Genomic DNA, 14603 nt, shown 5'->3' on the forward strand with positions numbered 1-14603 from the left:
TGGACAAGCTTGTGAATTTTTTTTTTTTTTTTTTATCCCCTTAGATACAAGTAAAGCTATACATGTTTGGCGTCTACAAACTCGCACCGACCTGAGGCATCCTACCGACATATCAGTTTTACCATATAGCGAACACTGAATAAAATATCCCAAAAACTATTGTGCGATCACACTTTCCGCACTTGGAATTTTTTTGCCGTTTTCTAGTACATTATATGGTAAAACGTATGGTTCCATTTAAAACTACAACTCGTCCCGCAAAAAACAAGCCCTCATATGGCAAGATTGATGGAAAAATACAAACGTTACGGCTCTCGGAAGAGGGGAAAAAAAAAAAAAAAAAAAAGGGAAAAAGGAAAAACGCAAAATGCCCGGGGGCTGAAGGGGTTACAGATGAGGGTGACAATTTTGACTAGCCCTTTTTTGGGGGTTGTGTCCAATACCTCCCCCCCAATAAGCAAGTATAAAAATGTGTGTGTGTGACTTCAATAATTTTCTGGGAGAAATACTTCATTTTCTGGAACAATTTCAAGGGTGCCAACACTTTGGCCATGACTGTGCCATAATATATTATTTAGCGCTCGTCTGATTAACGGGATGGCATGATTTCTGAGGGAAGAGCTGTAGTTTTAGCCTCAAAGCAATGGAAAACCACTGTATCACCACATATTATATACCAGTGTGATTTACATGAGCCAATTATCAGGATAATACCTAGGAATGTCCCTTTCCCAATATACAGACGATGTCAACGCTTGTTTGTAGGGTGAAATAATTTTAAGCTTGGTTAAATATAAACTGTTTCGGCAGCACATTGTCCATTACCAGGATACAAGCTGACATGGTTCTCGGCAGCCCATCGTCCTTTAGCATAGGCGGCCATTGTTCTCGGCAGCACATCGTCCTTTAGCATAGGCGGCCATTGTTCTCGGCAGCACATCGTCCTTTAGCATAGGCGGCCATTGTTCTCGGCAGCACATGTGCACAGAATGATCTATTGATTGTGCTGTGCAATTATAAAATGCGGTCTACCTGTATACATAGTATAATAACCCCCGATAGGGCGAGTTTTTACCACATGATTTGTGTGGTTGATCTGCGACCTGTTTACCCAAGATGGAAGATCTTGTTTACGCGGCAGATTGTATTTTCTGACAAGGCTGTACATTAGGAGGTCATATTTATAACTCATTTCCCATAGTAGTGAATGGATACGACAATTCGGCCTTTCCTCCACCAATGCAAGTCGGCCATCAATCAGAACGGCAGAAATTAGGGTTTCATTCATGGGGATGGATGAGATACCGCTGCACCCAGTTATGGCGCATGTTGTGCCGTTTTGGTGCCGTACATCTGATCGATTGGGTGCGGAATATCAGACCGGAATATCGGACCCCCATTATTCTAAGTGACCTATCCCAAGAACCTGCCGTCAAGTAGAGGACAACCCCATTTAACCAGCCAGCGTCATCCCTAGTTGCCAATGGCAACCAAATTTTCCCTTTAGCGCCAGTTATAATACATCTTCCCCAAGTCATGTAGCAAAACAAAAAAAAAACAAAAAACAGACAGACCTAATTGTCCATAGCAACCAATCACATCACTGCTTTTACTTTTTAATCCATACTGGGCAAATGAAAGCTGCCCTGTGATTGGTTGCTATGAGGAAAAGGCTTGTGTTGGTAATTTAGGCCCCGTTACTAGGAAGTGAAGCCATCTACCCCTCCTATAAAAATCAGCATTCCCAGAGGGCGAAACTTGCTGAGAGAGGATTTAGTGACCCACCCGCCTCAAATATCACAACGTCATTCCTTCAAGTAAGCCCTCAAACAATTAAAGTCTTAAAGAAACAAAAACGAGCTGTAAGTATGTAACACAGAACTGGGTCTGCAGGAGCGCGGCCCGAAACAACAAAAGTGAGCCATTACAGGAAAACCGGTACATAGAACGCGACCTAAGGGCTGCTTCTCACTTGCGAGTTTCTCGCAGTAGAGCAATGCAAGAAAAACTCGCATTGGAATCGGACACATGTTAGTGAATGATTCAGCTCTCATCTGCGATTTTTTTCTCAGTCCAAATCGGACCGAGAAAAAAAAAAAAAAAATCGCAGCATGCTGCTTTTTTGCGAGTTTCTACTGCGAGTTTCTCCAATGCAAGTCTATGGGAGCGTGTAAAAAAAAAAAAAAAAAAAAAAAAAAAAAAAAAAAAAAATCGGATGTCACGGGACGGCATTCACACCATCCTAGTGACATCCGATTTTCTAAATACATTTCTCGCATGTTTCCTAAAACACTGGAAACGAGCGATGTCTCCCAATGTCTGTCAATCACTATTCCCTGTCAGTCGGTCTCTCCCTCTCGGTCTCTATTCTCTCTCTGTCGGTCCGTCACTATCTCTGTCCCTCTCTCACAGTCTGTCGGTCAGTTTCCCCCCCTCTCTCATACTCACCGATCCCCGGCGCTGCACGGCTTTCTCACTGCTGCGGCGGCTTTTACTATTTTGAAAAAGCCGGCCGCTTATTAAACAATCTCGTATTCCCTGCTTTCCCCGCCCACAGGCGCCTATGATTGGTTGCAGTGAGACACGCCCCCACGCTGAGTGACAGGTGTCACACTGCACCCAATCACAGCAGCCGGTGGGCGTGTCTATACTGTGCATTGAAATAAATAAATAAATTAAAAAAAAGGCGTGCGGTCCCCCCCAATTTTAATACCAGCCAGATAAAGCCATACGGCTGAAGGCTGGTATTCTCAGGATGGGGAGCTCCACGTTATGGGGAGCCCCCCAGCCTAACAATATCAGCCAACAGCCGCCCAGAATTGCCGCATACATTATATGCGACAGTTCTGGGACTGTACCCGGCTCTTCCCGATTTACCCTGGTGCGTTGGCAAATCGGGGTAATAAGGAGTTATTGGCAGCCCATAGCTGCCAATAAGTCCTAGATTAATCATGTCAGGCGTCTATGAGACACCCTCCATGATTAATCTGTAAGTTACAGTAAATAAACACATGAAAAAATCCTTTATTAGAAATAAAAAACACAAAACACATTCCCTCATTACCAATTTAATAAGCCCCAAAAAGCCCTCCATATCCGGCGTACTCCATGGACCTCCAGCGTCGCTTCCAGCATGAAGGTGACAGGAGCTGCAGAAGACACCGCCGCTCCGGTCACCTCCAAGCAGCAACTGAGGTGAGTAGCGCGATCAGCTGAGGTGTCACTGAGGTTACCCGCTGTCACCGCTGGATCCAGTAACAGCGGGTAACCTCAGTGACACCTCAGCTGATCGCGCTACTCACCTCAGTTGCTGCTTGGAGGTGACCGGAGCGGCGGTGTCTTCTGCAGCTCCTGTCACCTTCATGCTGGAAGCGACGCTGGAGGTCCATGGAGTACGCCGGATATGGAGGGCTTTTTGGGGCTTATTAAATTGGTAATGAGGGAATGTGTTTGTGTTTTTTATTTCTAATAAAGGATTTTTTCATGTGTGTGTGTATTTACTGTAACTTACAGATTAATCATGGAGGGTGTCTCATAGACGCCTGACATGATTAATCTAGGACTTATTGGCAGCTATGGGCTGCCAATAACTCCTTATTACCCCGATTTGCCAACGCACCAGGGTAAATCGGGAAGAGCCGGGTACAGTCCCAGAACTGTCGCATATAATGTATGCGGCAATTCTGGGCGGCTGTTGGCTGATATTGTTAGGCTGGGGGGCTCCCCATAACGTGGAGCTCCCCATCCTGAGAATACCAGCCTTCAGCCGTATGGCTTTATCTGGCTGGTATTAAAATTGGGGGGGGACCGCACGCCATTTTTTTTAATTATTTATTTATTTATTTCAATGCACAGTATAGACACGCCCACCGGCTGCTGTGATTGGGTGCAGTGTGACACCTGTCACTCAGCGTGGGGGCGTGTCTCACTGCAACCAATCATAGGCGCCTGTGGGCGGGGAAAGCAGGGAATACGAGATTGTTTAATAAGCGGCCGGCTTTTTCAAAATAGTAAAAGCCGCCGGAACAGTGTGAATGCCGTGCAGCGCCGGGGATCGGTGAGTATGAGAGAGGGCTGCTAACTTCAGTCACTCGGGGGATTAGCGGTCACCGGTGAGTCCTTCACTGGTGACCGCTAATCAGGACGCGGCACAGACAGAGCCGCAGCATGACAATGAAATCGGGTTAAGTTCACCCGAGTTCATTATGACAGTGCGGCTCTGTTTGTGTCTGCTGTTATCTGCCATTCAGCTCTGCTACATGGCTGTCTGTCTGCTGTCAGCGGCCATGTAGCAGAGCTGAATGGCAGATGACATAGTAAAAAATACGCATTACACACGCATTACACACGCTAGTAAAATCTCAGAAATAGCATCGCACTTGCGTTTCACTCGCACCTAACGTGAACTAAAATCAGCCGAGTTTTTTTCAGCCCAGTCGGACCGATTTTACTCGCATAGATGTGTTTCCACCCTAAGGCAGCAAAAGGGGCTGTCCATGACTTGAGGGGTCCTTCCTAAATACCAGATTCCCCCTCACCCCATGTAAAAGACTCTGGACACTTGAGGTACAATCAGTGGCCGCTGATCGGCTGCAGCCGTTACATCAGAACGGACGTTTGCTGTAACAGAATTTTGATCTGCAGCGACCACTGATTAGGTCATGTGAGTGCTGCAGCCAATCAGTGGTCGCTGCTAATCAATGTGCTGTTACAGCGAACTTCCACTCTGATAAAACAGTCATTGCTTTAGACGGTCAGCAGTCACTGATTGGCTGCAGCACTCATGTGACATAATGGCAGTGCCAGTGGAGAGTATAAGCTTTTAATTTACGCAGTGGGACTTGGGCATTCAACAGCCGTAAGTCACTCGATTCATGCTGCCCAACCACAGGTCCCAGGAATCAGAGCCTGGCTGCACGAGTACAGCTGGATAGGGCTCCGAAACGGTCCAGAGCAACCATTTCCAAGACTCATGGACTATAGGGAGAGACAAGACATGTCGGACTAGTCAGGTCTCTCCCTATAGACTTTGGCCAGCTCGTCAAACTGTGGCCCAGATTCATCATTGCCGCGCCCACTTTTATGGAAATTTGCTCTTTACAGTTTATGTAGTATCTGCGCCTTATTCTATACATTATGAGCCATTTTTTAAAGGCTTGTTTATTTTTCCCCAATAAAAACTTTACTTCCAGATGTTCTAAGGCAGATACAGAAAATGCAACTTTTTTTGGGGGGTGGAAAGATCCTCCAGTCCATGCCTAGATTTAGACAAAAACACTACTTTAAAATAAAAAAAAAAAAAAAAAAAATTTGTAACAAAAACAAAAAAAAACAAACAAAAAACACTAAGGCTACTTTCACACATCAGTTTTCTGCATTCAGGCACAATCTTTTTTTCCCTGATCCAACGGATCCGGCAAAAAATGTAAAAACCGCATCCACCGGATCAGTTTAACGGATCCGTTATCCCGGATGTGTAAAAAAACGGATCCATTGGATCCGTTTTTTTTGCTGGATCCATTTTTTCTAAACATTGGAACATGCTCAGTTAACAAAAACAGATCCGGTAAAAATATGCCCAAGTGTACGATGTGCAGACTGCAACGTTTGTTTTTTGTTTTTTTTTTTTAAAAATAAAAAAAAAAAAGACAGACAAAAATTTAGATTTGCACAATATGTAATTTTGTGATCATAGACCGGCCCTTCTAAAAAGAGACGTTTTGGATACCCCATTTAAGCCGGATACATACATACATACATACATACATGAGGGGGAAAAAAAAAAAAAAAAAAAAAAAAAAAGTAAATTAGATGTCATGCTAAAGACCGGGTTCAAGTTCCACCAGGGACGTCTTAAAAAGGCATCATCTTTTATAATGCATCGCGGATATAGCACTATCATTTTCCACAGCAACACACACACACATGCCCATTGGGGCTCACAATCTAAATTCCTTATCAATATGGTCTTTGGACTCTGGGAGGAAACAAGGGGAGAAGATACAAACACTCTGCAAAGGTTGTCCCTAGTAGGATTTGGACCCAGGACCTAATCGCTGCAAATCATCATTTGTATGTTCTCCCTACACATCTAAGTCAAACTGATAAGGGCTGTACATTAAATGAGCCCCAATGGGGACAGTGGGCTAAAAGGGAATAAACAAAGACAAAAAACAAAACTCCAAACATCACATTGCTGTGAAACCAGCAGTTTTTTACTACACTGTGTGCAGAATTATTAGGCAAATTAGTATTTTGATCACATGATACTTTTTCTACATGTTGTCCTACTCCAAGCTGTATAGGCTGAAAACCAACTACCAAGTAAGTAAATCAGGTGATGTGCATCTCTGTAATGAGGAGTGGTCTGGTGTAATGACATCAGCACCCTATATAAGGTGTGCTTAATTATTAGGCAACTTCCTTTCCTTTGGCAAAATAGGTCAGAAGAGATTTGACGGGCTCTGAAAAGTCCACAATTGTGAGATGTCTTGCAGAGGGATGCAGCAGTCTTGAAATTGACAAACTTTTGAAGCGTGATCACTGAACAATCAAGCGTTTCATGGCAAATAGCAAACAGGGTCGCAAGAAGCGTGCACCAAAAAAAGGCGCAAAATAACTGCCCATGAATTGAGGAAAATCAAGCGTGAAGCTGCCAAGATGCCATTTGCCACCAGTTTGGCCATATTTCAGAGCTGCAACGTTACTGGAGTATCAAAAAGCACAAGGTGTGCCATACTCAGGGACATGGCCAAGGTAAGGAAGGCTGAAAAACAACCACCTTTGAACAAGAAACATAAGATAAAACGTCAAGACTGGGCCAAGAAATATCTTAAGACTGATTTTTCAAAGGTTTTATGGACTGATGAAATGAGAGTGACACTTGATGGGCCAGAGGCTGGATCAGTAAAGGGCAGAGAGCTCCACTCTGGCTCAGATGCCAGCAAGGTGGAGGTGGGCACTGGTATCATCAAAGATGAAATTGTGGGACCTTTTTGGGTTGAGGATGGCGTAAAGCTCAACTCCCAGACCTACTGCCAGTTTCTGGAAGACAACTTCTTCAAGCAGTGGTACAGGAAGAAGTCTATCGTTCAAGGAAAAGATGATTTTCATGCAGGACAATGCTCCATCACATGCATCCAACTGCTCCACAGCGTGGCTGGCCAGTAAAGTTCTAAAAGATGAAAAAAATAATGGCATGGCCCCCTTGTTCACCTGATCTGAACTCCATAGAGAACCTGTGGTCCCTCATAAAATGTGAGATCTACAGGGAGGGAAAACAGTTCACCTCTGGGAGCAGTGTCTGGAGGCTGTGGTGGCTGCTGCACGCAATGTTGATGGTAAACAGATCAAGCAACTGACAGAATCTATGGATGGTCGGCTGCTGAGTGTCATCATAAAGAAAGGTGGCTATATTGGTCACAAATTTTTTGGGGTTTTGTTTTTGCATGTCAGAAATGTTTATTTCTAAATTGTGTGCAGTTATATTGGTTTACCTGGTGAAAATAAACAAGTGAGATGGGAATATATTTGGTTTTTATTAAGTTGCCTAATAATTCTGCACAGTAATAGTTACCTGCACAAATAGATATCCTCCTAAGATAGCCAATCTAAAAAAAAACCACTCCAACTTCCAAAAATATTAAGCTTTGATATTTATGAGTCTTTTGGGTTGATTGAGAACATAGTTGTTGATCAATAATAAAAAAAATCCTCTAAAATACAACTTGCAGAATAATTCTACACGGTGTATATACAGCTGAATTCTGGAGGGAGGGACGTACGGTAGCTAATGTTTCTCTTAACCAAAAGACACAAGTCCACTTGTTGTGTCAATAAGTCTGCCCTTTCTTTTCAGAGAATCGCCGGTCATCAGGTGACCCACTAAGGACCGCTGCCAGGGAATGTGCAACAGGAGGTAAATAGGGTGACCACATTCACAGCAAACATGCAAGAAGGATAAGCGGCTATCAGCAGGGCACGAGCGTTACAGGGTCACGCGTCCTGTCATCTCCACATAACGTCATGTATAATTTAATATTTGGAGAAGACATTTTATCCAACACCAGTAATCTACAATATAGCTTGCACAATGATACCTGAAGAGTGAATGTGAGGACCCACATACTGCAGAGAATCCGAGGCCTGACTGACGAGGGCGATGGCACCGTGTAGAGCTGTGACCTCTGGCACAGAGCGCGCTCCTCGTTCACCACTCATCTGCTCCCTTATCTACAGTTACCCCTCCATGATTGGGAAGGCTCCATTACAGAGCACGTTCCTTAAAACAAAGCTTTCTTAGAAAGCTGAGTAACACGCTAAACAGCTTCTTTGTGGCACCCAGCTTTCCCCACACATATTGCCCTTTTATAGGGCCAGAAGAGAGGTGGGCGAAGAGAGGTGGGCGAAGAGAGGTGGGCGAAGAGAGGTGGGCGAAGAGAGGTGGGTCATGTTCACATGCATACATACGCGGATGGTCGGGCGCAGTGTGCTGGTGACATCAGCAGTAGTTTCCTAGATCAGAGAACTCCAATCCCGGCCTTTCACTTTTTACATGCTTTGGTCAGAATCAACCACACACAATATAAAGCCTTTATCCCAGCTTCTAAAAAGGTTACCAACTTTCCCAGATGTCAGAATGGCAAGTATTAATGAACCCCTGGGGGATTATTACATACACCTGGGACCATTAATGGGCCGCTGCATGCTCCTGCACGCTGAGGATCAGAGCGGTAGAGAAAACCGGCCATTCCAGATAGACACGCAAGGCTAGCGTCACAAGACACTGACTCATGTCAAATCACTCAGACGCCATCAGCTCTGCTACACCACGATCAAAAAGCATGGACGCCCGGGGTGTGTGCGCGGGTGACCCCATGGGTAGCAAGTTCAGAAAATTCCTTCATTCTGACCCCAAATATGTACATATTGCAGAAATAGAGTTAACACCCCCTCCCCCCCAAAAAAACAGCAGCGCTCTCTAGTAGCCCCATTCACTTCTCACTGGTCACAATACAATTTCCCACACTGAGCCCTGTTATTTGGAGCAAATAGTGTCCGTCTCCAAGGAGGTTCTGTAGACACCTGCCTAATTATAAGTCTTAATAAAAGCAACCTCAAAGTCATATAAAAACATTTTCCAGTGCAGCCAGCAGTATAAAGAATTTTTGGGGGGCTTTTTTGGTTTTTATTATTTTTGTCATTATGGCTCATGGCCATCTCCAAAGGCCAACATTTTTAACTAATATAATCTCAAGGGTATGACCACACTTTAGTACTGGTAAAGACATTTTTTGCATTTTCATGGCAGGAAAAACTGACAAAAATCACATTTTTTGCTGCACTTTTTTGGAGGGGGCTGCAGATTGGTCCCCCATTCATTAGAATGGGAGAAATCTCTGGCAAAACCTCTGCAAGAATTGGCATGCTGCTGCAGAATTAAATCTGCAAAGAGAAAATACTCAATGTGCATGAGACTCTAGGATTCCCATTCACTTTGCTGGGACTAGGAAACTATTTAGGTCTTGTGACATCTGCACTGAAAACACGCACCAAAGAAAAAAAAAAAAAAGAAAAAAAGGCAACATTTGCACACACATCTTTAAAGTGTATACTAGATATACCAGTGTACATAGGTACAGTCAAGATTCACAAAAAAAAAAAAAAAAAAAAAAAAAAAAAAAAAGCTTCTCAGGGGGGAATCTCCTTCATACTTTGCACTGCAGGCTGCCCGAGGAAGAGGACAAATAATATAAGTAGAATGTATTATTTCTCTTACATGCGTTTCCTGGTGTCAAAAAGTCATATGTTCCACCATATCTGAGTCTTTCATTTAATGGCAATTCTTTTTGGGTGGGAAAGGGTTGGTAGAAGCTTAGCGATAGGGACATGGGGCATATTTACTATTTAAGTCAGCGGTTAGCACAATTATGATGAAAAACAAAAAGGGTGTAAATTGGATTTTCCCAATAGCCAGGAGGTACCCCAAAATTATGCCTGCACCTTATGTAAATGAGATGCGTCCAGTGGATTTATATCAAGACACACAATGTGATTGGTGTAAGATAGATTCGAAATTATATATATATATATATATATATATATATAAATAATATGTATGTATATATTCTATATATACACATATATACACACACACACACACACACAATCTCTAGTCTGATAGCTCAGGTGCAGAAGTATGGTTTATTGGGGCAAGTCTCACCTTGTGACCGCTTGGATAGGAGGCTGGTCACAGCCGCAGATGAGCGCAGCCAGTCTGCAGACTAAGACAGCGTCTGGGCAAGAGCAATGGATGGAAATGCTGCAGCTTCACACAGCACTGATACATTTCCCATCCCAGTAACTGCTGGGACAGAGCGACCCTTTATTATCAGCGCTGGGACCAGGACGGGAAGAAGGTGCGCCGAATCCTGAAAAGCAAGGAGCTGTGTAACTGGTTTGGACATGCACCTTCCGGGAAGTTTTCACCTGCACAGACATGAAGGGGGAAGAACCAGACAAGTGTGATTTGACACAAATGGGCCCATTCACCGCCACTTCCCCCAGGCCAGTAATAGCAAAGTGGGGGGTGAGGGTTTAAATGGGGGGAGAGACACCCCCTATATCACTAAAATTAGGACATTATACACCCGACTGGAGCCCGCCCATGGTCAGTGCCCACAACACCACGCAAGGGTTGAATTTCGTGCAGACAGGGCGATGATCTGACGAGCCCCATATATCATCATCAGGAGTGAGCCCCGGGATATGGCATCTGCTGTGCGCAGGACTCTCTGGAGCCTGTTCCTACATGTACCGCATGCTCTCCCTACAGCCCTGCCGCCGCCATCATCTTACAGGGGGGATATGGAGGCACAAACTACAGGTTACCGGAATCACCAGGACGGCTGAGGCAGGTGGAGGGGTGCCCAAGTATGAATTGGGCTAGTATAAAAAAAAAAAAAAAAAGTTAGCAATTGCTTATCTTACATGACCCTTTGAATGCTGCCTGCAGTGTAAAGTAAGGCGGTCGTCTTACTAATTGAATTCACTGACTCCTTTCAAGTAGTCGTTTCTAGTTCAGATATGCAAAGTTGCAACAGTTTTGGGCTAATGAAGAAAAAAAAAAAAAAAAAAAAACAAAAACACACACACACACCACACACAACTTCCCCCTGGAGCTCCAGTATGTCCGGGCATTGTGGTCTTGTGCGGACCATAAAAATTAATCCGTCTGGTTATTAGTATGGCAGGAGTTTAAAAAAAAAAAAAAAAAAAAAGTATCACCAGCACAACAGACGCCGGACATCCCTAGAGCGACCTCAGCATTTGCATTGATGGAGCAACACGTTCTACAGATGAGACCTTACCCCAGGGAAACAATGGCAGCGCCCACTGCCAGTTTGAGCCAACCAAAGCTGAGGATTTTAAGTGCTTCCTGCCCTTTTTGGGGTGTTGTCTACAGGGGGACCCTTAGATCACCCTCACTGCCTCCTAGGGTCAACAGACTGGGTCTGCAGCTGTTATAAGGCTATGTGTCCACGTTGCTTTTTACCTGCTTTTTTGCTGCTTTTTCAACTGCAGCGTTTAATGCCAAAATGGATGTGTTCTGCTTTTCAAGCAAAGTCTATGGGAATTTGGGTTTCTTGTCCGCACTATGCAGTTCAAACTGCAGCCTTTTTCAGGCAGAACTTTGGACAAAAACTAAGCTTTGCAGTGCAAAACCCAAATGGCAAAAACAATTGCATGTCAATTGTTTTTGCCATTTGGGTTTTGCACTGCAAAGCTGAGTTTTTGTCCAAATTTCTGCCTGAAAAAGGCTGCAGTTTGAACTGCATAGTGGGCACAAGAAACCCAAATTCACAGACGTTGCTTGAAAAGCAGAACACAACCATTTTAGCATTAAACGCTGCAGTTGAAAAAGCAGCAAAAAAGCAGGTAAAAAGCAACGTGGACACATAGCCTAAAACTACGATTCCTAGTATAGTGTGGTCACCGGTAGGCAGCGCAAACGAGGCGAGGGTTGGCAGCAGCTGTCAAAACCATGAAAGGGAATCAGTCACCAGGTTTTTTGCTCCTCCATCTGAGCAGCATAATGTAGAGACAGAGACCCTGATTCCAGCGATGTGTCACTTACTGAACTGCTTACGGTCATTTTGATAAAATCAATGTTTTCTCTTCTGCAGATCCAGCAGTTATACAGAGCTCATGATCATGCTGGACTACCTGCAGCAAGCCAAATAGTCCTTTAATGATAATCTCCTGCTGATTAATCTGTGATTTTATCTAAACTACACTAAGCGGCCCAAGAAGACATCACTGGAATCAGGATCTCTGCCCCTACGTTACGCTGCTCTCAGATTAGGTGGCAAAAACCTGATGAAATTTCTTTGTCTACCATACGATATTTAAGCATCTTGCTGCCCAGATTTCACACCTCAAGATGTAAGATTAAAGGAAGCTGACACCGAATTGTGTACCAAGTCCATTAATATCTATCCTTCACGCATTATTGCCGTTATCCCACTCCCCGAGATCAGCAACTACAACTTCCATCGTGCCCTGTTAAGACTCTGGCATTCTGGGACTGCTGGGTGTTGTAGTTCCACCACAGCTTTCGGCTGATGATCCCGTAGGCTATATATGCGATTACCACCATGGTGGCCTCCAATCTTCCCTGGGTCATTGCCCGCAGTCGTCTGCCCGGGTATCAGCACAGGATGCCTGAGTCTTGGCTGCAGACGTCCAGCACGGATTGCAGAGCTGGGGGTTACATGGCTCTGTGCCCCCCAATCACAGGCATAGTAGCATTGGCACAGGGCTCCCTTTGCCCCATCCTAGTGGGCACACGTATCTCACCTGGCAATGAATGGAATGTAAATATTGACCTATATCACATTCATGCAAGTTCTCCCCCCCCCCCAGCACTGATAACTCCCAGTACTATATAGACACACTGCACACGCCACAGTATCGCAACCATACTCACCTTAAAGTACCCCCCCTCATAGAGGGTATTGGGAGGCCCAAAGATGGCCACCTCCCAGTTGTACAGGTCACTCTCATCCACCAGGGTGATACGGAAACCTTCCACCGGCTCCTCCTGCAGCGACTTCAGCTCCAGCATCAGCGCCTTCTGCGAGCTGGTCATCTGCTGCTGCGCCATGGCGGAGAGAATGGGAAAATCACCGAGCAGTCCTGCGCCACGTACCGGCCCCCCTCGTACTGAGCGAGCGTCAGCTCTGGAGACAAACGTCCTGCGGGAGGAGGTACGAGCAGGGGACGGTGATTGTTCACGCTTGCTGCGGATACTATGTCCTCCTGGGGTTAACTGATTTATGTGGGTGCAGTCCAGGGCGAGCGTCAGCTCTTGGGCCCAATATGATAGAAGTCTAGAGGTCTTTTGTCTCCGGTGAGTGTCAGCTCCTGGGCCCAGCCTTATGGGGGAGGGGTATATAGAGTCACAAGTCCCCTTTTATCTCCAGAGAGTGTCAGCTTCTAGGTCCAACTTGGTGTGGGGGAGGGGGTGTATAGTGTCACAGAGCCCCTTTATCTCCAGTAAGTGTCAGCTCTGGGGCCCAACTTCGTGTGGGGGAGGGGTTATAGGGTTAGAGAACCCCTTTGTCTCCAGTGAGTGTCAGCTCCTGGGTCTTGCCTTGGGTGGGGGAGGGGGTGTATAGTGTCACTAAGCCCCTTTATCTTCAACGAGTGTCAGTTCCTGGGCCCAGCCTTGTGTGGCGGAGGGGTATAGAGTCACAGACCACTTTATCTCCAGTGAGTATTATCTCCTGGGCCCAGCGTTGTGTGGGGGAGGGGTATAAAGTCACTGACCCCTTTATTTCCAGCAAGTGTCAGCTCCTGGGCCCAGCCTTGTGTGGGGGAGGCTGCTGTGCCTCTTTATCTCCGGTGAGTGTCAGCTCCTTGGCCCAGTGTTGTGTGGGGGAGGGGTGCACAGACCCCTTTGTCTCTGGTGAGTGTCAGCTCCTGGGCTCAGCCTCCCGCCGGTGCCAGCAGTGGTGTTGTGAGGTGCAGTACACACAGTCTTGTTCCCCTCCGGCTGCACTCAGGGGCCCCCGCGGTCTCTCGGCCTCACTGTGCTCCTGTGGGGCCCCTGGGCCCGGGCTGGGCGGCTTCTTTCTCTGTTTAGGATAAAGCGGCCTTACTGTAATCCCCGGCCTGGAGTGTGCGGCCGCCCGGTTCTGGCTGCAGGCAGGGCGGAGGAGGCCTCAGCACTGTGCCCGTTCCTCCTGCGGGTGTACGCGGCCGGGTACGATGTCCGGGTCCCTGACTCTCCGGGCTCCCGGCTGTACAGCTAAGCGAGGCGCTGCTAGTTCCTTTTGTGACGTCACGGGGTGTGGTGACGTCACGGCCCCGCCTAGAAGGGAAGGAGAATGGGCGGGACAGGAAGGGGGCGTGGCCGAGTCGGCGCTCGCTGTGATGACACAGCGGTGACTATACTGTGTCAGGGCCGTGACGTCACCGAGCACTGAGCGCTCTGTCCTGTGCCGCACCCGGCCGGGGGCAAAGCTGTGTGCTCCAGCGCAGCGGGTCAGGGGTCACTCCAAGGGGCCATGTGAGAAACTGGGACGTGTGGAGACTGTGCA

The 14603-nt window shown here is 46.2% G+C and overlaps 1 protein-coding gene across 2 annotated transcripts in view; it reads right to left on the reverse strand.

Annotated features, from left to right (window-relative positions):
* UBE2R2 (ubiquitin conjugating enzyme E2 R2) overlaps window positions 1-14369 on the reverse strand; it is a 29726-nt gene extending 15357 nt beyond the window's left edge. The window contains exons 1-2 of one of the 2 annotated variants that reach the window (XM_075327175.1): window positions 14163-14369; window positions 12989-13156 (exon numbers count right to left, since the gene is read on the reverse strand). In XM_075327175.1, the coding sequence (XP_075183290.1) occupies window positions 12989-13150 (162 nt within the window). In that variant the 5' untranslated portion in view covers window positions 13151-13156; window positions 14163-14369. Of the gene's footprint in view, window positions 1-12988 lie in introns of both variants that reach the window. The other variant, XM_075327168.1, reaches the window with a different exon arrangement.
* Between the last annotated feature and the right edge of the window lie 234 nt (window positions 14370-14603).

This window comes from Anomaloglossus baeobatrachus, chromosome 1, assembly GCF_048569485.1.
Source record: "Anomaloglossus baeobatrachus isolate aAnoBae1 chromosome 1, aAnoBae1.hap1, whole genome shotgun sequence".
Classification (NCBI taxonomy): Eukaryota; Metazoa; Chordata; class Amphibia; order Anura; family Aromobatidae; genus Anomaloglossus; species Anomaloglossus baeobatrachus.